The 26528-nt window shown below is 45.1% G+C and overlaps 2 protein-coding genes across 8 annotated transcripts in view; one reads left to right on the top strand and one right to left on the bottom strand.

Moving 5' to 3' along the window:
* Nucleotides 1–24693, top strand: part of B4GALNT1 (beta-1,4-N-acetyl-galactosaminyltransferase 1) — a 77474-nt gene extending 52781 nt beyond the window's left edge. For 3 of the 6 annotated variants that reach the window (XM_088662834.1, XM_035102698.3, XM_088662832.1), the window contains 10 exons: nt 8731–8946; nt 9992–10165; nt 13265–13371; nt 13548–13585; nt 17716–17896; nt 18301–18408; nt 19112–19299; nt 20116–20256; nt 21124–21361; nt 21654–24693. In XM_088662834.1, the coding sequence (XP_088518960.1) occupies nt 8732–8946; nt 9992–10165; nt 13265–13371; nt 13548–13585; nt 17716–17896; nt 18301–18408; nt 19112–19299; nt 20116–20256; nt 21124–21361; nt 21654–21868 (1605 nt within the window). In that variant the 5' untranslated portion in view covers nt 8731 and the 3' untranslated portion in view covers nt 21869–24693. Of the gene's footprint in view, nt 1–3541; nt 3654–8730; nt 8947–9991; nt 10166–13264; nt 13372–13547; nt 13586–17715; nt 17897–18300; nt 18409–19111; nt 19300–20115; nt 20257–21123; nt 21362–21653 lie in introns of those variants that run through there. The other 3 variants (XM_060272156.2, XM_088662835.1, XM_088662833.1) reach the window with 2 other exon arrangements.
* LOC118078697 (solute carrier family 26 member 10) overlaps nt 23807–26528 on the bottom strand; it is a 29896-nt gene continuing 27174 nt past the window's right edge. The window contains exon 18 of one of the 2 annotated variants that reach the window (XM_035102670.3): nt 23807–25059. In XM_035102670.3, the coding sequence (XP_034958561.1) occupies nt 25021–25059 (39 nt within the window). In that variant the 3' untranslated portion in view covers nt 23807–25020. The remainder of the gene's footprint in view (nt 25060–26528) is intronic. The other variant, XM_088662829.1, reaches the window with a different exon arrangement.

Below are 26528 nucleotides of genomic sequence, written 5' to 3'. Positions count from 1 at the left end.
TAATTCTCTTGAATAGGAATCAAATAAACACAAAGAAAGTATTTTATAATTACTTTATTATAAAATAGTAAGTAAACAGAAATATGAAAAATTATAAAATACTTTATTCAGTGCGTAACCTGGGCCTGTTTGCCTGAACACAAAGCTATAGGAATGGAGTTATGGCCCTGTGGTTTTGACAAATGAATTGAACTGAAATAGTAATGGTGAGACTTAAATATTCATAAGAATAGGGCTTTTTTTGGGGGGGGGGTATTATTTTGTGAAAACAACATGGTCAAAAAACATTCCTGTTCCTTTCTTCTTTCATTATTCCTTATTCCCATTGCTATTGGTCAATTATTTTATCAGTGATGGTGCCATAAAGGCATTCTTATTCCTTACTCCTATTCCTCAGTCCTATTTTTACTATATTCTGCCAATGACAACCTCCAACTCCAATAATCACCCCTACACTTTCCCTCCACGTCATTTTTCAGTTAGTACTGTAGTATAAAATCTTTGCAGCAGCTGTAAAGTTGGTACTTTCCCATTACAGTATTATTATCTTGCCATTAAACAAACCATTATCCTTACTGACAGAAACCCAGATGACACGGATATTGCCTCTCCGGGTCGTTGCTTGCCCCCTCGCTCCCACATCTCAAAGGCAAGCATCGCGCCCCCGCCAGCACCTGCCCTGTTTTTTATCCACTGGATAAATATCCAAATATCCATTGGAACCCGCGCGACCCCCCGGGAGCAACGGGCCTGCCCCTCCTCAGTCCAGGCCAGGCGCCGCTGCGGCCTCCCCGGCGCCTCACCTTCTGCAGGGCGCGCACGTTCTCCTCACCGAAGAGGCCGCTCACGCCCCGGTAGACGCCGCTGGCTGCCCTCCAGAGGCTGTTCTGCTTGTCGGCCCCGCGGCCTCGCGCCGACCAAGCCCCAGGCGCCACCAGCAAGAGGAGCGAGAGCGAGAAAAGGAGTAGCAGCAGCACCCGCCGGCCGCCTCTCGCGTCCGAGGCCGTGGTGGTGGCTGTTCAGAGCCGCGCTCGCCCGCATCGTGACCCGGCCGGCTTCCTTTCTGGCGGGTTAGCACCCCCTAATGGCGGCCGCCTTCTCGCTGCGGCACGTGACCAGGCAACATCTCGCCCTTCTTGTCGCGGCACACCAGGCAACATCTCGCGGCACACTAGTGTGCTGCGGAACAGTGGTTGAATAACGCTGGACTAGATGACCCTTGTGGTCCCTTCCGACTACAATTCTATGATTCTATTGATATATAGCCATAGCATATGCATGCTGTGAAGAAGAGGCATGTGATCTCTGTTGAGTCAAATTCAGTTTTGAGAACTTGAAAAGTAAACCAAGCACCTGTGATAATATCTTGTAGGCAGAGAAACTGCCCAATAATCTTACAAAAACCTCTGGAAGAACATGACATTGTGAATGGATTAATGGAATTTATTTACTCCCAAAATTAAACATATACAACCTTATTCTACATAATTAAAAAACTAATCTTTATTTCATGATGGAATAACCTTTGGATGGTAATATATTTTCCTCAAAAAGCATTTTATTTAAAAAAATCCAATTTAAATCGAAAAAATCTGATTTTTTTGATTTTTTTTTAAAAAATCATTGATTTTTATCCACCCTGAAAAAAACTCAACAGCTTTGACCTGAACCCCCAAAAGGGGGTAGATCACTCCCAGTTTTTAACTCTGAGTAGATCAGAGTCTCTTGGGAGGTGGCCACCCGTGATTTACAGTATACAGATGCAGGAGGAGGGGCAGACTGGAATACCACTGCTTTTTATAAACATCACTGTGTCTATCAAAGCTACAGCCCCCCTTTTCTTATTCACTTCCTTTTAGCCTTGCAGAGCCACCTTAGTCAAATTGAATCCTCTGCACCCTCATTAAATCGCCAATAGAACTCTTAATGCAATCCCTGAATGCTCATTAACAACTCCCACTGAAGAACAATAGGGTGAAGTGGTGGCTATCAAACCTTGCCTGAAGGGATATTCTGCTCCATTGTCTTAACTGCTTAAGTACCGGTAGCCACTTTGCTTTATTTATTTGATGTGTTTTTGTTACAGCTGTGTTCCCGCCCCCCCCCCAGCAAGTGGAGAGCTGCTCTCACTAAAGCAAAGCCCTTTCCACTTCAGTTTTTGGAGGGGAAAAGTGCTGGTTATGGTCTGTAAAATACAAAAAAAATTTGCTTCGGGGGGGCAGCTGCCCCCTCCTGCCCCCCTGCCTATGCCCATGAAGAGCATGGTCCAGGGGGCTTCTGCCAGTGGCTCTCCTGCTCAGATGTGGGCCCTCAGCAGATAAATGATCATGTGACACCAGCCCTTGAAGTTGTTCATTTATTATTATTTTTTCTTTTTTTACTATAATAGGACGTTATAAGATAAAGTAATGATATGTTGTTACAGCTGGAAACAAAATTTATTTATATTTTCACTTGTATAAAATGATTAAAAACTTCACTTCAAAATGCGAGTTTTTGGCTTTTTTTTAGTGTATTTCAAACAGATCTCAATTTGCCAAGCTAATCATTAACCAATCATAAAAATAATTGCAGATTTGGATTCCTCGTGTGCAATAACATATTTTTAGAAGCCCTCATTGAGCAAATTCGCAAAAAAATAATAATTCCGTCCTTAAATGACACGCCCTAGGGAGGCACGGAATGCAAACTTTTGATAACTTTCTGATCAATTTGGGCTAGATTTTGCCTAGAACCTCTGTCTTAATTACAGGTCTTGATCTTGTAAATGGAGGCGTTCATAAACGGAGGTAGGCGTAAACAGAGGTTCCACTGTATGATGTGTGTGTCAGTATTTTCATCCCTCCCTTTCTGTCAATCTCCTGGCTCAGTGGAGAGAGAAGGGGGAGGAGTCTTCCTTGGTAACTGTTATTCCTAACTGTCAGTTCTGGAGTGTGTGTTCTGAAGTAAAGATGCGTTCTTACTTATGTTAGATCAGTGTTTCTCAACCAGTGTGCCTCCAGATGTTTTGGGACTACAACTCCCATCATTCCTGACCACTGGTCTTGCTAGCTAGGGATGATGGGAGTTGTAGTCCCAAAACATCTGGAGGCACACTGGTTGAGAAACACTGTGTTAGATGACTGAAACTCACACAGTCTGTATATTATAGTTATATATGTTTAAAATATATATATATGTTTAAAATAAAAGAAGAATTACTACAAAACCTCTGAAGCTGAACGTCATCTGTTTATTGGTGCTCACAGCTAGAAGTTGTGAGTCCGGATATTTGGTTTAAATCCATCAGTGTGAACCAGGTCACTATGACAGGAATCTTTGTGGAATCCTTGTTTTCTCCCTGTCAAAGGCTGTTTTCTGTAGTGCAGGTATATTTCTTGGCTGCTGTAGGTTCTACATTCAAATTATGTAATAACCACATTATACTGTACTTTGTGTGCTGAAACTGTCTTTGATTCAGTGCTATGGATGTCAGTTAAGAAGGAATATTTCATGCGCTTAACAGGATTTTCAAGAAAAGAAAAAAGTATGGGCTTTCAGATGCACCAGAAGTTTAGGCAAAATCTGATGAGAAAGCAGGACAATGCTGCTTCCAGGACAGAATAATAATCTGTGGAAGGTGCTCCACTCCCAAGAAGGGAAAACACCCTTGGGTAAGATTATTTTAAGGCAATGGGAGGTACTGAGCTCTCCAATATGGTAGATAATATGCACTCTCGTGGCAAGTAGTGACGGATAGCTTTATGAATTAGTCTAGCTTGTCATCTTTTTTAAGCAACCCAAGTTAGTGGCCATTACTGTATATTGTACAAGTGAATTCCCTAGTTTTAACTATCTGCTGTGTGACAATTGTCCTCAATCTTCTAGCATTCAACTTTATGGAGGCCCCAGGTCTAGCTTCACAGTCATGTGGTTTGCCCTTTGCTGAAATGCTTCTGACTCTACAGTAGCACACAATGAATCAGAACCTTCATGGTCTTATGTTGATTTTATGTGTCAGCAGCAGGAGGCCCACCGGCATTCTGAGAACTCTGTTAAAGGGATCACTGCCAGTTCTCTAGTGCCTGTACTAGTGTTCCTCCAAGATTAATTTCCTAAATGTGAGACATTGTTGGCAGTATTTTGGGGGCAGTTGGCAAGGATGGGAATTAATGGCTCTTCCCTCAGGGCCAGGTGAGCAGTGGTGTAGGAGAGGGGGACTTTGTCTAAGAGCAGAAGTGATGTCAATGTGATGTCTAATGAAAAAGAGGCGAAATGAGGGTGCACCCACACTTTGCTTGTCCCGTGCCTAGAAAAATCGGAGCAAGCCTCAATCTGCAGAAATTTTAATGGTGTTTGCTTCAGTCGATTGACATTTGCTCTGATTAAATGATGAAGTTTTCCCCGGGCGGGGGGTGGGGAGGCAGGTACAAGCAGAAGTGTGGACAAGCTCTGGCAAGTGAATGAGATGCTATCAAGTCTTTTAAGTTTGTTTATGGACTCGAGTGAGGCAAATAATCAAATAGAGGCTTTTGTCTATGATAGTGTTCCAACCTTACTCTAGCAGTTGAAATGGTAACACTTCTTTTTTCAAGTTTGCTTTCTTCTACTTATTTAGAAACGTGCAAAATCATTTATGAAAGAGAGCCCTTCTTGGACTCATAAGGAATTGTTGCTGAAAGAGATTTGAAACATATCCAGAAGAATTCAGTGTTACGCTGTTGTTATCATTCCATTAGTGCAAGCATTTCTGCTTGCCTGACAAAACAACCTCCCCCCCCCCCCCGTGGTGTGCTCACAGGAGCTCTTGTGGCGGCTTCTGTTAGTGTACTGGGTTAGTTCAATCTGGCCCTTAGCCGCCTCCTTGACAGCCGCCGTCAGATGAGCAATTGCTGTCAGTTGGAAATCCCCAAACTTTAGTAGTACAGTAATGCAATGGTATGATAATGTTTGGGAAATAGCTTTTATGACTGAATCTCTTGACCATAAAAGACGAGAAGAAGGTTGCAATGCACAAGTAAATTGATAGAACTATGGAATTTAAAAACCATTGTAATTCAAAATATTAAGATATCACACAGCCTTGTGCCTTATTTTCACTCATGATTGTCATACATTAGACTGCAATTCCCATTATCCCTGACAGCTGACCATGAAGGCAGGGGGCTTATGGGAGCTAGAGTCCAACAACAGAGGAGGACACAAGGTGTGTTTGGGGGAGTGGCTTATTTTGTCCTTCTCTGTCTTTGCTGCTGCTTCTTTCTTCTGCCGCTAAATAAGTATGATTGCCTAGAATTGTGGTAATTATATATGTAATTTTGTACAATGGGCTACAGCAGTCACCACTAAGCTCTATGGGCAACTGATCACATATGGTATCTCGAGGAAGCAACAGGGGTGTCCTTTACAAAATGGTTGCAAAAAATTGTTGCAGAAATGGTTGCCACATGTAAAAGACAGGGCCACAAAATGGTCCATCAGTGGGGTGGAATGGCACCTACATCAGCCACTGCCACATTCACCTGCAGGAAGAAGCTCTTTGCAGCTCTCCTCTGTTCCCATTGTTAACTCATGTCAAGTTTGTAGTCTAGATCAGGGGTTCCCAACAAAATTTTCTCGAGGACCCCTCATCAAGCCGCCATTGTGACAAGGACCCCCATTAATTCCTATGCGAACTGTAGCTTCCGCGAAAAACAACGCTTTGTTTACAAACACTACTGTTTTGCAAAAAGGCAGCGCGCCAGGGAGGAGGGAGGGGAATGGAGAAGACAGGGTACCTGCGCAGTAGTGCACAAATGAAGTCGATGCGCGCAAAGCATCTTGGGGAGGTGAGCGTTAGTAGAATGCGCGCGCTGCCTCTTTGCAAAACAGTAGTGTTTGTAAAGCGCCACCTAACGGCATACAGCAGAACTACTGCCTCTATCTAATTCTAGTTTTGCGCTAGACTCTGCTTTGCAGGAAGCGGCCAAAACAAAAAATCTGTTATCATACGAAATATATTTAATATATTTTCTATTCTAATAGCATCTTGCGGACCCCTCTGGCATAGCTCGCGGACCCCTGGGGGTCCCCGGACCACCTGTTGGGAACCACTGGTCTAGATCCTTTTCACATGTACTGCTCTCAAGCCAGGTGTCACCCATCCTGTATTTGTGCCTTTCATTTTTTTTTTTTGCTCAAGTAAGGCGGCATAAAGATAAGATTATGTATGAAGACAGGAGTGAGAGAACAAATTGAAAACAGGGCAAAGAGGTATGGCCTTAAGGGAAAGTGGAGCCGCGCCTTTAGTGTCAATCTCAAGTTGCAGCCCATGATTAGACCATGCCCCTCAGACATTTAAAAACCTTTCTGGGTGTTATTGAGATATGGCGTTTCAGAGACCCTGAAGTAATAATTAAAAAAAGAGGTGCAAACATCCAAACTTCATTTTAAAAGTGGGCCTGAGGGAAGTTTCTCTTTAAATGGATACACCAAGATGGTGGGTGAGAATTGTCCCAATGAGCCCATGCACTTAAAAATTTACCACACCATTCTAGAAGATCTCAGATGTAGGAGAAAAGTAAAGTAGTTCCCACACTAAGAAAAAGAAAAAAGGCATGCAAACTTGTTTCGCTTCCGTGGTATAATCTGTTTTCGGCACTGTGTGGATTTGCCTTTTCTGCACTTCAAGTGAAACAGGGACACTTCCTCCATCGCCTTGCAGCTTGCTAGGCTTCTGACCTGCCCAGCCCCTGTTAGTGCAGGCGGCTCTTCCCCATATGACTGGCACTCTCCCTGGCAACAGCTCTGTAATGGGTGGAGGAAAAGCTTTGAGAAAGGACACAACTCACCGGGCATCTCCAGTTAAAAAAAGAGAGATCAGTTAGCACAGACCCTGAAATATTAAAACAATAAATAAAGAAGTATAAACATCTAAATTTTATTTTGAAAAGTGGGACTCGTGGAACAGTTTCTCTCTAAATGGATACACCAAGAACCACAAAGCAAAGAGCTGCCACCTGACATTCCTTCTCACAGGGCAGTGGGTGGCATAGAGAGTCCTTTTTGGAAGGTAGGGTTAGGAGACAATCCTGCAGGGACAGGCTCGGGTGTCTCTTTTTGCCTGCCTGCCTGCTTTCCCACAGGGCAGTTGCTGGAGGATTTCCCTTGCAGGGAAGGGATAGCTTAACCTTAACTGGAACAGAAACTCCTATAAATGTTTTCCACCATCCAGCTCAGCTCACCTTAACACCTAGGCAGAGGTACATCCCTCTCATTTGCTGTTAAGTTGCTCAGTCTTCCTTTTGAAACTGCAACCAAATTCCAACTCACTAGTCTTTTGGAAAAAGCCATGGCATTCTGTGCTGCATGAGACCCTTCAAGTCTAAAATTACAGGTTTTGCCAATCTTCAGAGCTACACTGTAGCTCAGGCATCCCCAAACTGCAGCCCTCCAGATGTTTTGGCCTACAACTGCCATGATCCCTAGCTAACAGGACCAGTGGTCAGGGATGATGGGAATTGTAGTCCAAAACATCTGGAGGGCCGAAGTTTGGGGATGCCTGCTGTAGCTGCTACAAAAAATGATGGAGACAGACAGCTGCAGAGACGAAACCTCCACTTCATTTGCTTGTTTCACTTTCATTATCAGATGCTTTCTCCCACAAGCACAGAATGGTGTGTGCCTTGCCTTCCCCTACCCACAAACGGTTTATCTATGCAGCAACCATGTGAGCGAGGTTAGGCGAAGAGAAACGGAGAGCATTACTCACTCAAAGTCACCCAATGGATTGGGGCTTTAAGAGTAGAAATGAACATATCTGTCCATTTTGGCTTCTCATTTTTCTGATGATCAGTGTAACCCATCTTCACTTCAGTTTCCTTTTAAAAAAATGATATGAAAATGCACAGGCATTTCTCCTAAGGTAATGCAGAAACATTTTGAACACACTTTAAAAAATGGTAAAGGACCCCTGACAGTTAAGTCCAGTTGCAAACGACTCTGGGGTTGTGGCACTCATCTTGCTTTACTGGCCGAGGGAGCCGACGTTTGTCCGCAGACAGTTTTTCCGGGTCATGTGGCCAGCATGACTAAGCCGCTTCTGGCGAAACCAGCGCATGGAAACGCCATTTACCTTCCCGCCGGAGTGGTACCTATTTAAAGTGGTACCTCGGGTTACAAGCGCTTCAGGTTACAAACTCTGCTAACCCAGAAATAGTACCTCAGGTTAAGAACTTTGCTTCAGGATGAGAACAGAAATTGTGCTCTGGCAGCGCAGCAGCAGCAGGAGGCCCCATTAGCTAAAGTGGTGCTTCAGGTTAAGAACAGTTTCAGATTAAGAACGAATTAAGTTCTTAACCAGAGGTACCACTGTATCTACTTGCACTTTGACATGCTTTCGAAATGCTAGGTTGGCAAGAACTGGCACCGAGCAATGGGAGCTCACCCCGTCGCAGGGATTCAATCTGCCAACCTTCCTATCGGCAAGCCCTAGGCTCAGTGATTTAGACCACACTGCCACCCTTGAACACACTTACTTTCCCATAATATTTCTGTGCCAGCCACCTTTGTTGCTGTTGTTGGAGAACTACATTGCAAAATTAGGAATCCAAATTTCAAAGGACAGCTCAGTTTTTGTTGTCATATTGGTTTGGGAAGAGTGAATTGGATAGTTTCCCATTAAAGTGCAAATGGAACAAATTTCTCCCCCCTCCCAAGCTGAGAACTCTTTCCTTGGTTTCTTCTCTCTCCTTGCATCCTCGCTCCCTCCAGGATGCGTCCAGTCCAGAAGTCCTTGTGTGTGCTGATGGTGCTGATGGCATCCCTGGCTTTTCTCTATCTTCATGTCTGGTCACCAAAGCCCTACAGTACGGTGGACCTGCGACACCGGCCAAGCCGGACACCTGAGCAACTGTTGAGTGACCACCTGCTGGTGCCTGAGAAGAAATATGCACACATTGCTTTCCGGATTAAGGAGGAGATCCTGGAGTAAGTGCCCATCCCTATTTAACAAGGACAGTGCCTGTTTTTGGGTACCAGGCCCTCAGGAAGCACTATTTCTTTTTTGTTTGGGGGTGGGGGAGGTGTTGTATATGTGCTTTTAAAAAGGCACAGTGTCCGAACATCTGCAGTAGGATTCTTAAGGTTTCCCTTCAACCCCCTTCCCAGGGGTGTGGGGGGAGGTGAATAGAGAAGATAAATATCTGAATATAGGAATGGATGCATTGTGACATTAATGTGCAAATACTCATATCCCAAATCATGGAGCTGACCATGACATGGCTCCAGTGGCCAACGCCTCCTCCTTCTGCTGTGGAGGGGAAGGAGGGTCAAAGCAGTCTCCTGCCAGTAGCAATGCCAGGAGAAGGGGAAGGAGGAGCCATTGAAGCTGTGTGGCTACCGGGTTTGGCTTCACCCATGGCTCCTCCCAACATTCTGATGTCACATGTGGGTAGTTGCACATGTGATGTGTCTCTCCCCCCCCCCCGCCCTTGTAAGCTGGCTCCTCTGACTGGATTTAAGACTCAGGAGACCACCTGGGATGCCATGTGGGGCAAGGATGTCTGGACTGTAGATTCAGCTGTGCCCTCAACAGTGGGGTTGTGTGTGGCTTAGGGAGAGAAACCTCTAGCCCCAAAGGTGTTCCAGCTGCTGCCCCAGATATTAAATGTGTTTCAATTTTCCCTCTCCTATAATAGGAAACAGCCGGTGGTGCAGTAAAGTAAATTTAGATTCTGGATTTATAGGCCTTATTCTGCTCCTGCTTTTAGATGATAATGTAGCCCTGCTGCTTTGGAAGGGGGCAGGATCCTGCTCATTCCTCTGTGTGGGGTCCTGGGCTTCTGTCCCACAGTCCTATCTTGATGGTACTCTTGGCAACATTCATCTCCATTGGGTGGGGGAGGGGGGAGATTATTAAACGTTCTTCCAAGTAAGGCATGCTGTTGTTGCAATTTGGTGTACTGTATTCAGCATTGACAAAAAAAGAATACCCCTCAGCAATGTTTACTGACACGTACTCGTCCCTTCACAGGCTCCTTCCAAAGAACTCCTGCAAGTGTGAGGTAGAACCTAGTATGAACTTTCCACTTCAGAAACAGCTCTTTGGTCACATCTATTCTCTGGAATTCGCAAACGCCTTCAATCCTTCCGAACTGCCAGAGATAAACAGCAGGCGAAAACAAGAGTACCGCAGTTACCAGCAAAGGTGAGCTCCTTGATCACGCCACACATACTTGGTAGGGAGTTCTGTTGCAAAGGAGCAGCTGCTGAAAAGGCCCTGCTGCTTGTTACCATCCTTCTATACACAACCTCAGCTGATGGTAAGAGGGGACTCTCACAATTGGGTGGTGCTTGGTTTATGCAGGGGTGGCCAACTCCCAAGAGTTGGCGATCTACTCATAGAGTTAAATGGGCGATCTACTCATAGAGTTAAAAACTGGCAATGATCTACCCCCTTTTGGGGGGTTCAGGTCAAGGTTGTTGAACTTTTTCTATGAAGGAAAGCCCTGGTTTTTGAGGTTCAGGTCAAAGTTGTTGACCTTTTAGGGAGGAGTAAAGCCACATTGTGGGGCGGTGCAGGGCAAACTTTGTTGAGCTTTTTTTTACGGGAGCTAAAGTTTGGGGGAGCCAGTGATCTACCAGTGATCTACCACAGACGTTCAGTGATCTACCAGTAGATCACGATCTACCTGTTGGATGTGCCTGGTTATAGAATGGCAGCCAGATTCCTGTTCCATCAGCAGAGAATTAAACCATAAAAGGTACTCCTGACCAGAGATATTATCCAGACTTAGGGGAAGGCTGGGTATATTTCCTTGCTTATCCTGTCAACAAAACCCAGCTTCCATTCCAGTGGTTTTTCCTAACCATGCACTATTGTAACCATTTAATATCACTTATACCCTTTGAACCCTTAATTTACCAACAACTCTGGTAACTTTGGGGTCTAGACATTGTACAAACCACTCAGATATATTTACTGTATTTAACAAAGATATTACTGCTTGCTGCCGTGGTTACTTTAAAATAGCACTGCCTCATTAAGTAGATAACATGTTGTTGTTTAGTCATTTAGTTGTGTCCGACTCTTCATGACCCCATAGACCAAAGCACGGCAGGCACTGTCCAACCATCTCGTCCTCTATTGTCCCCTTCTCCTTGTGCCCTCAATCTTTTCCAACATCAGGGTCTTTTCCAGGGAGTCTTCTTTTCTCATGAGGTGGCCAAAATATTGGAGCCTCAGCTTCAGGATCTGTCCTTCCAGTGAAAACTCCGGGCAGATTTCCCTGAGTGTAAATTCCAACAGCTTCTTTCTAGTGACACCCACCAGTTTACACCTTTTGACATGTGCAGTTAGTCCCCTTTGTTGCTACCCATTTTGCACTGTCACCTACGCATAAAGTGCTTGATCTGCAATTCTACAGTGTGATTTGTTGTATTCTCCGGATGTTTCCTTATCTGTAACATGGCTTGCTTACTCCATTTCCATCACATCAAATATGGCCTTGCTTTCTCTCCACCCAGCAATTTTTTTTCAAGACAACTTAACTAAATGAAACAAAATTTAAAAATTCCTTCCAGTAGCACTTTAGAGACCTGCATGTGGTACATGCAGCATTTGTAGCTGCTTCATGACTTCAAGCACATGGTGCAAGGGACTAGTGGCTCGCTGGCTGGAAAGCTGCAGTGGCAACTGCCTTGCTTGTGTTCAGGGGCAGATTGGTAGGCAGTTAATTAATAGTGGAGGAAGGTTGACTTGCCACCACTTATTTCACAGCAGGGACCATCATTCTGTCTCCTGGGACACTATTTGCCAATCTTCTGTGTGCCAAATAAAAAGCCTTTTTTGAAGACAAACCCACCAAATATGCCAGGCAGAGGCAGGTTACTTTAGCATGCATGGCTTAGGGTTAGACTGCCACATTTATTTTGGGGTGTGTGGGTGGGAATCCATAGCCTCTCTGTTCTGATCAATGGAAATGTCACAAAATGGTGAGCAAGCTTTTGAGACCACCAGAACTCTTCACAAGGCTGGATGTTTAGAAAAGCAGAAGAAGGTGAGGAGAAAGCTGGCTTTGCATTGATGCCATAATGTCTGCAATGCAAGCATTTATTTTTCTAGTATAATCCTAGAAGGTATGTGGCTATGGGGGTTGTCCCAAAGAGCACCCGCACTTCAGAATTTAACTCATCAGCCATGTAAAGTAAACCCCCTTGTAGCAATGGATAATCTAACAACAAGACGGGAGACAAGGCTGAGTTCCCCAAAGGCCAACCCCAGGCGGAGCTCGGGAGCCTGTATTTATTGACAGCAACTTTGACAGCTAATGATTAACTTGTAATGCAGCTTCCAACCAATTACAGAGTATGACCTCATGCATAGTAATGTTCAGGTACATGTCACTTCCTGCCAACACCCCAAAATTTCCGCCATGAAGGAAGTGGTGAACTGCACATCCCACACATCATGTACCTATCACATGCCTTGCTCTTTAAACATCCCCCTCCTCTCAATCTTGTGACACTCAGTACTTTTCCAAGGCTCTACCTGCTTCCATTGTTTCTCCCTAACCCAAGTTTGACCCATCCTGGTCTTCTCCTGTCAAGCCTGCTTCAGCCAGATCTATCCCAATCTTTCCAGATCCACCAAGCCTCACCCAGTACAACTGACCTGTGCCTTCACCTCCTGACCTGTCATTGTACTGGCTTGCCAGTATTACACTTCCTAATCATAGAGGACCGACGGGTGTGCCACGCCATTTTCTAAATCAACTCCACACCCCCTGAATTTGGCAGGACAAATTTCTGAGTAAACACAGGATTGCAATCTGTGGTTGCAGTCCTAAGCACATTTCCTAAGGCTCACTCTGGGCAGCCGCAATCCTAAGCAATCTCATGTGGAAGACTTGAGAACTCAGTGGCACTTACTTCTGTGAGAATATGTTTAGGATTGGAATTTTAGCCACCAGCTAGCTACTGAGAGTCAAAGCAGCAAATGAATGTGAAGGAACAATTTCCTGTGTCTTCCTTTGACACAGAATGGACATGTTTGTCAGGCGCAGCTTTGAGGGAGTGTGTGCTTACTGGACTTCCCTTCCACATAGTTCTTAAAATTAAGTAGTCAACTGGTGATCTGCTTTAATTTTTGTTGATTTCTGTTGCATTAAAATCATTGTAATCCACTTTGATTTTTAAAATGTAATTGTGGGCTACAAATATTTTTATCAATGGATAAAGGTGTAGGAGCACTGTGTCAAAGCCAGAGGCTGGCATCCCTAAACCTTCTTCCTCTCCATTCTCCAAGGTCCTATTCTCCATCTGACCAGCTCCTCATCGTCCGAGCCAACTCACCTCTCGAGTATCCAGCCCAAGGGGTAGAAGTTCGGCCCCTCCGGACCATCCTCATCCCAGGCAAGTCTCTTCCCCTCCACTTGCGTCTCGAAGGAAACAACTATGGGGGGTGGCAGGTCTGGGGGACGGGGGACCGTGCTGTTGCGGAAGATGGTGTGCTTGACATGGAGACTTCTTACTGTGGCACAGGGAAAGGTGAAAATTCATTAACCTCCTTGTGCATTTTTATTCCTCAGGTCTGAGCCTACAAGCAGCTGAAAGAGCTCTGTACCAGGTAAGTAAGGTATTTGGGACACAGAGATTTGATTGCAGGGATTAGGTGATGTTTTTCAAGCCTGATTAGTTTCTAACATCCCTGTATCCTTGCAAAAAGGACAACTGGTTGAACCACTTACAGGAAAGTTGCACATGGAGTTGCATGTTTGAATGTTCTGTTGAGGCAGCAGGTGAAGTTGCATGTTTGAATGCATTCAAGCACATATTATCCCACCTCTAGCCTGAAATGGTGCAGGCCAGAAAAATGGTTACTGCTTGATTCTGCTAAATGTAGAAACTGGTCCTATTTCTTTGACAAATGGCTAGTGTGTGTTACCTCTTTGGGTTTTCTTAGATAATCTGAGACCATGAAGCCACCAAAGGATCTTGTGTGTCTCTATGTGTGATGATTGCTTGTCTTATATATTACTTCGACTTGCAGGCATGAGCTGGTTGTTTGGAGCGTGTGACTCCTCTCTTCAACTGGTTTTGGGGGATTCCGGTGGGTTTCTGGGATTCAATTCTAAGTGTTGATTATCACTTTAATACAGGTGGGGAACCTTTTTCAGCCCAAGGGCCACACTCCCTTCTGCACAAATGTCTGGAGGCCCCGTGCCAATGGGGGGCAGGGCCAGAATGGCTGGGGCAATCCAGTCAGATAGGCAAGGCACAAATATTATTAATTAATTAATTAAAAGTAGAGCACCACATGTGAATTTTATCTTTATACAGTAGGCTAGTTTATGCACACACACCCTTTACTCTTCATCCAGGAAAGCAATGAACATTATCAGAGAACAAGGACTCATTCTAGCCAGACAAAAAGATTTGCTGAGTGGGGCTAGTGAGGGGGGGGGTGTCACTTGGGAAGCTGTGAGCAGTGCTGCACTAGATGTGGCAGCTTCTTCCCAGACACAGCTCCATGCTTTTTTAAAAAATTTTTTATTGAATTTTACATAAGAAAAAAAGGAAAAGAAGAAAAAGAAAATTTTTAAAAAGAAATACAAAAAACAAAAATAACAATATTATCACACCTTATCTCTTCAAACTTCTTCACTTCCCCTTCTTACAGTCCTTGTTGATAATTAACTCTTACCATTTCCAGATCTTAGCTAAACATCATAGAATTACGTCCTATCTCCCAATTCATGACCTTATTCTTAAATAATTCTTATTCATTTTATATAGAAAAGTGGAAGAAAAATAGAAAGAAAAAACCAAAAAAAAAGACATAATCATATTATCCAATTTCTAATCTAAACATTTCGGACTTCCTCATTTCCCCTTCTTGAGTTCCTTATTGATAACTAATTATTGCAGTTTCCAAATCTAGAATTACATTCTTTCTTCCATTTTAAAACTTCTTTTTAACCATTTACCCTTCATACTTCTCTTTACCTTTATTACCCAATATTCTCTTACCCAAAAATATTCATAATTAATTTTCAAAATCTTTTCCCCCTTTTTATTCCCACCCTTGAGACTAAATCTACCCCCTTTCCTTGGAATCGATGTCTCCAGAGATTTCAGACAGCTCCTTAATACTTTCCGAGTTCAAACCGTGTTTTATCCAGCTATAATAACCACCCCAATTCCTCCTCACCCCACTCCTGCTCTGTCCCAGTCTAAACTTTGCTCAGCCCTTTCCCCCCCTGCTGTATTCCCAACATGTTACCTTCAATCTCATTCTCTTTCTGTCCCCCACCTGCTTCCTTCTCCCCCCCCCTCTCACTGGGGTAACAACCTTTTTGTTTTTCCCTTTTTTGGGGGACTTTTGAATCAAATCCCTTCCCTGTTCCACCCTTCCCACCGGTGAAACAGTGATTTCTTCTTCATCCTCTTCTGTCTCAAAATTCAGTTCTGTTGGTTCAGCAGTCTTCTCTCCCGTAGTTATTGCATTTCCTTCAGGATTGCAGTTCTCCTCTGTCATTTCCAGAATTTCCCCTAAAATCAAATCACAGCATGCGTCTTCTTCTAGTCCTTCCCCTAGTCCTTCTCCCTCTTCTCCCTCTTCTCCCTCTCTGAATTCATATGGATCATCTATTTCGAAATTCAGTTCTATTAGTTCATCATCCATGCTTGTTGCAACACCTTTAGGATTGCGAATCTCCTCCAGGCACAGGTCCATGCTTTAAAGCTTCATGTCTGAGAACCCCCGCCCACCTGGAGCATTCCCTGTAGAAAAGCCTCCAACATCCCGCTAGTCAAAATCAGGACACTCATTTTTGGGTCCATTGCTCTCACGGGAGCCAGTTGGTTCGCGCCAGAGCACCAGACCAAAAAACAGGACATTCTGGGATCCAATCAGAAGGCTTCTGTAAATCGGGGTGTCCCGCTTAAATCAGGATGGTTAGGCAGTATGCAATTTCAATCTGCGGGAAATCTGAACTGATGTTTGCTCCAAATGAGTGCTAAAGAGTGGGTTTTGTGGGGAAAGTTTTGGGGTAAACAACAAAATAATTAAAAAACGCTCAGACACTGAGCTTTTAAGCACAGCCTGGGCCTGGAAAGAGCAGGGCAAAAGGCAAGTGTGGATGAGCTCTTCCTGTGTTTCCCAGCCCTCTTGCCTTCTGTTTGTCCCTCCCTTTCCAGCTGTCTCCTCCTGGCACCATTTCTTGTTGCACAATTCTAAGTTCTGAAGAAATGCAAGCACTCATTTCTTTATTCAAGGATTTATGCTCTACCCTTTTCTTGCAATCACATTACTCAGAGAGTCAGGCATCAGTCAAAGTACTGCAATCCATGATATTTCCAATGCTCTGGAATTCTCTTCCTGTAGCAGCAAAGAAAGTCCCACCACCGTTATGTTTTTGACATTTGCTGATAACTTTAATTCCCCTCCTCAACCCTTCCCAAATGAGTATTTTTTCCCTGCAGTTTTTAATTCCTGTTGGTTTTTATGTTTTAATACTGTTTTATGATCTGTATTTTCAATATGTATGTTACTTTGGCACACTGCTTTGGCATTCTCTGAATGTAGAGTGGTTCATAAATACTGAAATAAATAATAAATAGAATATTCATTTGTAACTAAAAATAAATAAAACACAAATTTTAAAATAAAGGGACTAATCAGGATTCACCATATTAAATTCCATCTACCCAGCTTGAAAAAAGCTTGCCAGAACAGAAACATTTTCGCAATCAACAGAAAGTAGCAAAGGATGTGGGATTGAGCAAACTTCATGTGTCACAGCATCAGCTGCGTGTGACCACCGAGAGAACAATGCTTATCTTGATTAGAAGAAAGCAAACCTTTCAGCAGGTTCATGCAAATTAGCTAGAATTGTTCTGTGTACCTATAACTTATTTGCATGTCATTACTATAACCAAATTTGTACTCTGCAGAAAATCTGCTGCATAAACCGGTCTAGTCAGATTTTGATTGGAACATCCTATAAAGTTTTCCATTCTGTTCCCAGCACACCATTTTACCAGAGAGATCCTAAAGCTGAGGTGGGGAACCTGTGACCCTCATGTTTGGAGACTCCATTAGGGTTGCCATATTCCAGGGATCAGAAACCCAGACACCCCACCACCACTGGGCCACCCCTCACCATTCTGCATCTCCCTTGCTTGCCCCCTCCCTGCCGCCAACCCCTTCCTCTCCTGCCTGCTGCTTCCCTTTCTTTCTTCCCTCCCCTCTCTTTGCTGTCTTTGGCCTCCTGCTCACGGTGGGAGGCTGAGCGGCCCCGGGAAGGTCACACAAGGCCAGGCAACTACCAGGACCAGCGCGAGGCCTAGTGCGGCCAGGAACAACACCAGGCCTAGCGTGACCCCCAGCCACCCGATGCCTGCCTTCTGTTCCTGGGCACAGTGCCTTCTGAGCATGTGCTTCACAAAAATTATAATAAAATAAAACATAAAAATAAAAAACAACACCCCCCCAAAACCCAGACATTTAATCCAAAATGCAAAAATCCGCCCAGATGGGGTTGCTGGCCCCCCAAAAAACCAGATGTGTCCAGGAAATCCCAGGCATATGGCAACCCTAGACTCCATCAGCCCCAGCCAGCTTGGCCGATGGCCAGGAGTACTGGAAATTGTAGTCTAAGCAAGATAGAGGGCCATAGGTTTCCCGTCCCTGTTGGAAAGTCACAAGCTGGCTCCCTTTATTCTTGACCCTGCTAACTTTTTTTCCTTTGACAGGTCAACTTGACAGCTACGATGGGCACTTTTGATGTGGCTGCAGAAGTGGAAGGGGTCAAAGTGGAAGGGGAGGGGGGCATGCAACTCATCATGTCGGGATCCCAACTGGACAACCTCAATCGGCAAATGCAGTTTGTCACCTACACCAACACACTCTTCCACCCCAACACAGCAGATACAGGTGGGTACAGAAGGGGCATTCATTGCATCTCAAAGCATTGGGGTGTCATTGCAAAGAAGAGGGGCAAAGGCACAGGATGACACAGCACAGAAGCAAGGAAATCTTGTCACAAGGCAGCATAAATGAGGAAAAAATGAACAAAATGGAAACCATTGTGGGGATATGAACAAAGGCTTTGTGGTAGGCCTATTTTTGACAGGACGCCGGCTCCCTCAGCCAGTAACGCGAGATGAGCGCCATAACCCCAGTCGGTCACGACTGGACCTAATGGTCAGGGGTCCCTTTACCTAAAATTTCCTTACTGCACCAGAGCTCCCAGGCCAGAAACACGTACAGTGGTGTATCTTTGTTTTCAAGTGCTAACAGCTCTAGACTGGTGTTCTGCTCCTTCCTCTGTTTTCCAGTGCAGTTTTCTACCAATGAGCACCATGCATCGTTCATCATCCGCATCCGCCATGCGCCTACGCCCAAGCTCTACAATCCAGGACCCTCCAATGGAGGAGCAAGTGGCAGTGAGTACTACACATGAGGTCTCTAGCACACAAATGTTCCAAGGGAAGGCCTGGCCTTTGAGCCCACCTGCTGTGTCCAACTTCAGACTTGGATGATCAGAAGTACTGTAAAAGAGTCTTTCCTTTCCCCACCCCACTCTTTGACCTCATCACATCCTTAGAGATTCTCTCGTCTTTTTTGGTCTCAAATTGTTCCAGGCCTTGAGCTCAGATGAAGCCCTGCACAGGGCTGGATGCCACCACTGCCCCCTGAGTGCCCCCCCATTTGTGTGCTATATGATAATAACCATGCTCAGGAGTCATGTAACTAGCTTATAGTAATCCCGGTTCATAGTAAGCCTTGTGTTTAGGAGCATGTCTTTTCAAGATATCTCTTCCTTTCTAGTAGCCCAAGAACCCACTGCAACAGAGTTAGATACCAGGCTGCTTGTTCAGCTGTGGTGCCCTTCTTGTGGAATTCTCTATCCTGAGTGGTTCACCTGGTGCCCTCACTGTTTCATTTCTTTCTGTCTTTTTGGTGCCTTCTTCCTTGGAAACCAACCTCTAAATGAGCAGATAGCTGCTGGGAGTGTAGTTCTTTTAATCCCAACATTGGAAACCGTGAGGGGTATCCATTTCTGCCCAAGGCTTCTCAAGCCACTCCCTCTGAGCCATCCCTCAGCAGAAACTTCCCAACCTCTCCTGTGTTGTCTTTCCTCTACAGAATACGACATCAGTGCCCTGGTCACCATAGCAACGAAGACCTTTTTGCGCTATGACAAGCTGCGAACACTGATCAGCAGCATCCGCAAGTTTTACCCCACTGTGACCATCATCATTGCTGATGACAGTGAGACCCCTGAACATGTGCAGGGACCCCACATTGAACAGTACTTTATGCCCTTTGGAAAGGTGTGGAGACTAGCTGTGGGAAGCCTCAGGCACATTTCCTAATCTCTGCTGGGTTTCATTGGGATGTGGTATCTGAGGGCAACTGGCTCTGGGGTCAGGCTCCTGAAGTAGAGATGGGGGTGGAATGGGGCTAATTGACACCTACTAAGAAGGGATAACTCCACTGTCACTTTCCGTTGGGGAATTTCACTTTTCTGCGTTCCAAAATTCATGATGGGGGATGAGTGGGAATCCTCTCACCAGTTCAGTTAACTCCTCATCACACATTAACTGTATCTACACTAACAATCAGGATGAGTAAAGAGTGGAGTTTAAATGTGTTCTTGTATGTGAGCCTAGTCCACGTTAATGATTACAACATTGGGGTAGCAATGTGAATTACTAGAATATGGAATACAAGAATGCAGTCTTGTATTCATGGTACATGGTGACTGGAGTGGAGTAGTGGCTGAATAAGGCCACAATGTTGAGGTAACCCCAGGCCGGAGAAAGTGCTACAGTTGGTAGAGAACAGTATGCGGATCAGCCACTGGAGACCCAAAAGTCTCACTTGGGACTCTGTAGGGAACCACCTGACCCCCTAGTTGCCAATGTAGAATGAAAAACTAATTACTAGCCAGGGGTCTAGGAAGGGAGAAGCAACACTTGGGTTCATGGAGCCCAAGGAGAAGTATGGTGCCCAGTGATTGAGCCCGTGATATTAAATGATAAGATGCTTCACGGCAAAGCAAGATGGCTATGTTTCACTTTTGGGCAAAGGGGATGACATTAGCAGTGTTGTGAATGGTGCTTGCAGAACTTTCCCTCCTTTTCTAGGGCTGGTTTGCTGGCAGAAACCTTGCCATTTCCCAAGTGACCACAAAATATGTTCTGTGGGTGGATGATGATTTCATCTTCACACATCGCACCAAAGTGGAGAAGCTGGTCGATGTCCTTGAGAAAACTACCCTGGACCTGGTGAGTGCTTTTCCTGTAGTTGCTTTTCCTGTTCCCCATTTCTTTCATCTGAAGCATGGATGACAAATAGGTGGCCCTCCAATTGTTGTTCCTTATCAGCTGTGCCAGCAGGATAATGAGAGTGGGTGTCTAGAAGCATCTGAAAGGCCACAGGTTCTCCATCCTTGGTCTGAAGAGACGGGCTGACATCTCTCCAGCCAAGCCTTCTAATACCTATTATACAAGATGGCAGCAAAATGCAGCTTCTAGAATTGGAGAAAGATGCTTGCAATGGGGCCCCCTGACTGCCATGACAGTTGAAGGGATCTGTGGGGACAGGGGCAGGGCTGGGGACATGTCACATTCTGAAGTCCAAATCAGGCTTGTAGGGAGAGCCAGTAAAGAAGGAACCTAGTCTAAATTAGGCTGAGTTCCAACAAGCCTTTTAAGTATAGATGTTTCCCAGTCGGCATCTGTATAAGAATTGTTTTTACATATTTTCAGGTGTTTTAAATCATTTGTGTGTACGCCTCTGAATACTGCTGTTGTGCTCATGTCTTGCTTGTGGACTTTCCATAGCATCTGGTTGAGAAGAGGATGCTGGACTGCATGGGCATTTGGTCTGGTCCCGCATAATTGCTTCTATGGTCTTGAGGGGGACTATGGGGGAACTGCTCTACTCCTTGATAATTTTGGTTGCCATTTTTGCACCTCTGGGAAGCAGGCTGGCTGGCTGCTTTTGGAGACAGCATTTGGTCTGAGACCCTCAAGGCCAGTTCTCAAGTAAATCCACACACCTGTGCCAATAGAGACTGTTCCTTGTATGTCTGGCCCAAACTCTGTTCCATCTCTGCATCCATCCCAAATGTCCTCTCTTGCGCCTGGCAGGTGGGTGGAGCAGTGCGAGAGATCACCAGCTACACCACCACATACCGCCAGCAGATCAGCGTGCAAGCTGGCAGTGAAGATGGAGATTGTCTGCACATCCGCCAGGGTTACCATCATGTCATTGAAGGCTTTCCTGACTGCGTGGTTACTGATGGTGTGATCAACTTCTTCCTGGCACGCACCGAGAAGGTTCTGCAGGTTGGCTTTGACCCTCGCCTCAGTCGTGTTGCCCACCTCGGTGAGTCATGCTTGCACAGTCCAAGTGGTGCTTAGCATGTGTAGGCAAGAAGCATTGGCTTAACTCTAGGGGTGGCACTTTTGTACAAGGTGGCGGGGGGGGGAGTGTATGCAGTGTACAAGTCTAGTGATGTGCTTGAGACCCCTTGTGAGTGAGGTGGGTGCTTGGAGCATAATTTAGGACCAGTGACCATATCTGGACTAAGATGGCTTTTTGGCTGCATGAGGGCTTCCTGGCTAAAATCCAGAAGACCGTGCTAATCCTCCTCCTCCTCCTCTCTCTCTCTCTCCAGAATTCTTCATTGATGGCCTGGGTATTCTGCATGTCGGTTCCTGCTCCAACGTTGTGGTGGACCACGCCTCAAAGATTAGGCTGCCATGGCTAAAGACAGACAGTGAGAAGCAGTATGCCAAATTCCGCTATCCCAACTCAAGTGACAACAGCCTGACCACCAAACAGAGCTTCTTTTACTTCAAGAACCGTTTCAAATGCATGACAGGCAACTAGTCTCTGGTGCTAATGAATTTAGCTTCACCCCTGACAACTGGCTTTGTCCTCAGGCAATTGGGTTTACCAATCTCAGGCAGCCTGCTCTGGCAATTGGCCAGAGCCCGAGGCAAATGGCCTTGTCTGTCAACTAGCCAAACCCCAAGAACTCAGGGTGGCCTCAGCAGCCTCAGGCTTAAAGAGCAGTTTGGGAAATTGGCAGCCATGACCACTTTTTTAAAAAAGAAAGAAAAAATGTCTTTTCTAGCAGGATGGAGAGACTGTGCTATTGCTTGATTCTGAGCCTTGGTGGTCAGGAGAATGTGACCTGTTCCTGTGTTTGTTTCACCCTGTTATGTCTCTGAACTGGAGAATCTTGGATATGGTGTGATACTTGAGTTAACTTTCTTTCTTTCCTAGTTGGAAGCAACCACAATTTTTTCTGGGCTTCCCCCTGCATCTCTCCACACACAGACACAATACTTTATCCAGTGCCACAACTTTTTGTGCCAAGTCTTTACACCTGTGCTCCCTTCTTCCAAATTCCTTTCCCTCATGCTGGTGCCATCCTGGGACATTTTGAAGTGCCAAAGACTACAGTGATGGAAAGCAACCATCAGGGGGAAGCGTTGAGGTATCAATTGCTGCAAAGCAACAGAAAAGGAGGGCAGCAGGGGCCATAAAACAGCACACTCAAAACTCCAGACAAGAAGTGGCCTGTGTTCATAGACAGTGGGGTGGGAGCTGGGAGCTGGTTTTCTAATGTGGCAGGATTTTTATATGCTGAAGAAGGCAGACTTGTGTACAACAGACTGCAATGTTTTTATTTCAAACAAAATCCATTTGACAAGTCTTTCCCCCCATATCCCCGAACCCTGCTTCCTTTTGCCTTCTTGGTCCCAATTGCGTAACCAGTGTTACTGTTCTTCCTATAGCTGCTGTTTGTTTTTGGGGGTGTGAAATGCTTATGAAGCAGGGCTGGGTTTAGTTTCTCCTGCATATTTAGTTCCAATGCATGGGATTGGTCCTACAGCAAGTAAGCAGCAGCCGCCATTAAGACCACTCTGTTATATGACACACTTCTCCCACCCCATCCCCCATAGGATGTGCACTCCTTCCTGGCAGCCTGGCTAAGAAGTGCTCATCTGCAACTGACTGCAGAGGTCTTGAGACAGAAAGGCAAGCATAACACTAGCCAATCAGCTCTAGGCACTGAAGCACTTCTGCAGCAGGGAGAGTGATGCAGAGGGGACAGATGTGGAAATTGCAAGAGTCAATGTGGTTGGAGCAGTACTGAGCATCACTGCCCTTTAGCTGTGAAGTTCAAATGCATTTGTTGTACTACCATAGCACCCCCTTCCTCCAAACACACGCACCCCTCAATCCATGACCCTAAGGTTCCCTCTGATCATGTCAATAGACCCAGAGCAAATGGCTCTTCTTCAAAAGGGGGAACATGTTGCTTTCCTGAGAGTGTTCTTGTGCTTTGCTGCCACAACCATCAGATAAGCAATGGCCTCAGTAGGTAAAAGAATTGATGCTTAGTTTTTTCCTTCCACCTACCTACCCCCTCCAGCCTAACTCTCTGGCTTTTTATAGGGTTGCTTCTTGTTCCAGGATGATGCATTATGTCTGAGTTGCTAGATCACAGTTTCAAAAAGATTGGTATAAAACTGGGTCTTTATAAAGGCACTTGCTAGATTGGTCAGTTGGCTGTAACAGAGGCTGCTGAAGTCCCATTCAAAACTGAAGTACCGGCAAGCCCCGTTGGACATTGTACTTACAGTACAATTGTTGACTCAAAAGCAAGTCTCTCATCTCTGTTTATCCATTCAGTAGAATGCTAAAAGGTAAGGTATTGAATCTTTCACTGCTCTCCCTATGTAAAGTAGGGCAGGTGAAGCCTCTTAGTTTTAGCATACATGTTGATATATAAATAAGATGGGTTCTCTCTCTTGCTGCCATGCCACTTTATTTATTTATTTATTTATTAAATGGGGGAGTGATTCAACCCCTACACATTCCCCCACCCCACAACACTCTCAAATACAGCAAGAGTTATTTTCAAAATGTTGACATACTGATTTGGAAATATTACTGGAAAGCTTACAGCCTGTTCCTAATTCAGCCTAAACAAGCAAATGCTTAGTTTGGGACACATGGTATGAATTCAGATCCTGATACTAGCCAGAAGAATCAACTATTCTGATGTGAAGGAGAATTAAAACTAAAAGTAGAAACACTCGCTCAGTGAGGCAAGCTGCCCAGGAGGCGAACACCATCCCCATTTCTGACTTTCTCCCAACACCCCTGCAGTGTTGCCTTACTACCCAACCACATGAGGAGGGAAAGGCAGTTAGTTTATCAGTCTTTAGGGTGCCTAGCTATAGATTTGACAAGCAAGTTCTTCAGTGTATGGCGGAGGTGGCAGAGTGTGTGTGTTAGCCTTTGCATGAAATAATATCTTCCAACCTCCCCCTCCTTCTGTCCTGTTTGCATCCAGGTATTATGAGACCTCTCATTCCAGGCTGCACAGCCCTTTCACTCACATTTAGTAGAAGTCCACTAACTTTTACTCAGAGCAGACTCACTGAAGTTAAAGAACATGATGAAGTTAAGACCATTAATTTCCATGGGTGCATTCTTGAGTAAAACATAGCTGGATGCCACCTGCTGTTTTGAGCCTGCTCCTTTCATCTTACGAGCTTACTGTCCCTTTCCTGTTGGCAATGAGTTTACCTGTGATTCCTTCAAACGGTTTTTTTTTCTGTATAAAGGAAACAATTTGGGGAAGGGAATAAAGGTTTTTTTGGTGTTGGTTTTTTCAACAACAAAAAATATCTCTGGTTGTTGGTGTATCGAAACTTTTTGACAAAGGCCCAGAAGAGATGAAGATTGAATAGGATTGAGTGCAAATCAAACCTTCCTTTAGTGTGGTGGTAGCTGAATACAGACCACAACTGGCCAAAGAGGTCTTGGTAAGAGAAGGAGCTTCTGTCTTGTCCTGCTGCCTCCTTTCTCTTCTCTCTCTCTGTCCATTCCTGATAGGACAGCCCTCCGTTATAGCAGACAGGGCCTTGTTGGTTTCCGAGGCAGCCAGCTGCCTCTAGCATTTCTGTGATCTCATCTAGTCCTTGTCCTGGTACGCATGGATTGATTTGATACAGAGGCAGTTATACCCAGATGGTTGGGTCCTTCAGCTCCATACTTTCCTGAGCAGGGGAAGAAGAAAAATAGAATTCTGCATGAAGCTGTATACTGTGTAACAGGACTCTCCCAGGCCTCCTCCCTCACTAGTCTCTCTGCAATATATTTGCATGATGGCTGCAGGAAGGATTGGGATAATGTATGTCAAGTGCCAAAGGCTGTTCTTATCCCTCCTGTAACTCATGGATTGGAAGAGACTGGAATCGGAAGGCACCCAAACACTTCTAAGTGTATGCTCTTTAGGAAGGGGGAAAAGACCACCAGCTCCCTTGCTATTCCTGTATAGAACGGGGATAGCCAATGTGCTGTCCTGATGTGGACTACAGCTTCTATCATCCCCTACCAGAATGTCCCACTGTCGGCTTCCGGTTCAGCGCCAGCGCCGTCTGGCTCGCGTTCCGAGGCGACCCGTCTCTGCAAGGGAGGGGGAAGCAGCAGGAGCGCCGCTGCACCCCAAAGAACCCCAGATCGTGCGTTCTGGGGGCGGAAATCGCCAAGCAGCGCCCCAATCCCGACTCCCCAACTCTCCGGTAAGCTCTAATAAGAGCTCCGGAGTGAGAAGGGTTGTAGTCGCGGGGCCATTTTGGTGCGCCATCGCTACCCTTGCAGGGAGAAGCTCCGTGCCGGAGGCGGGGAGCACTGGATTTTCCCAAAGAAGTCAAGAAATTGAAAGACCGTGAGTAAAAAGGACTTAAAGACTTAAAATTGGATTTGAGATTTGGAATGGGGGTGAGATTTAAAAAACGGAAGCCGATCTCCCCCCTACTGATTTAAAGAGGAAGCAGCTTAAGGAGGAATCCCAGTGCCGGGGACTAAAAGCTTTATTCCTTGAATATCTCCGAGGACTGACTAAAGACTCTCCTCCTGAGGCAGGGTTAGGGGGGGAGAATTGTTTTAGACATTAAGAATCCCTGCAAACTTATTTAATTGAAGAAGAGACCCCCTCTGTGCCCTGAAATTTGGCACCCTGAACAGAACAGCGAGTGGAATATAATGGGGGGAGCGAAAGGAAGGAATTGATACTTTAAAACTTTTGGTTTGATATTTGAGAATATATTGCATCCAGTTTGGGCTATGTGGATGAACTGCAACTTGTAACCATTTCCTGTTTCCCAAGTTTTGCTCTGCCCTTGGAAAGCTAGAAAAATGTCAACAGAAGATTACACACCTGGCTTCCAGGAGAAAGTTTTGAGACTCTTGTGGGAAATGAGAATTAATATGTGTAAGACTCAACAACAATTGGAAGGAATAAATCAAGATTTACAGAAAAATGAAACACTTCAAGAAATGATGCATGAGGATAAACAGACAGACGAACTGATACACAACACAGTTGAAGTAAATGAGGATGAAATACAGGACTTGCCAATGAATAAAGACTTAGCTGAGAGTGGAATTAACCCTCCTCAGGAGGGGAAAAAGCAAGAATTTTTGAAGAGACAGAAAACCCACAAGAAAAGCATCATGCAAAGAA

This window comes from Zootoca vivipara, chromosome 2, assembly GCF_965207765.1.
Source record: "Zootoca vivipara chromosome 2, rZooViv2.hap1.1, whole genome shotgun sequence".
NCBI classification, from domain to species: domain Eukaryota; kingdom Metazoa; phylum Chordata; class Lepidosauria; order Squamata; family Lacertidae; genus Zootoca; species Zootoca vivipara.
The sequence above is the reverse complement of the archived record's forward strand: the minus strand, read 5'-3'. Positions and strand labels throughout refer to the sequence as shown.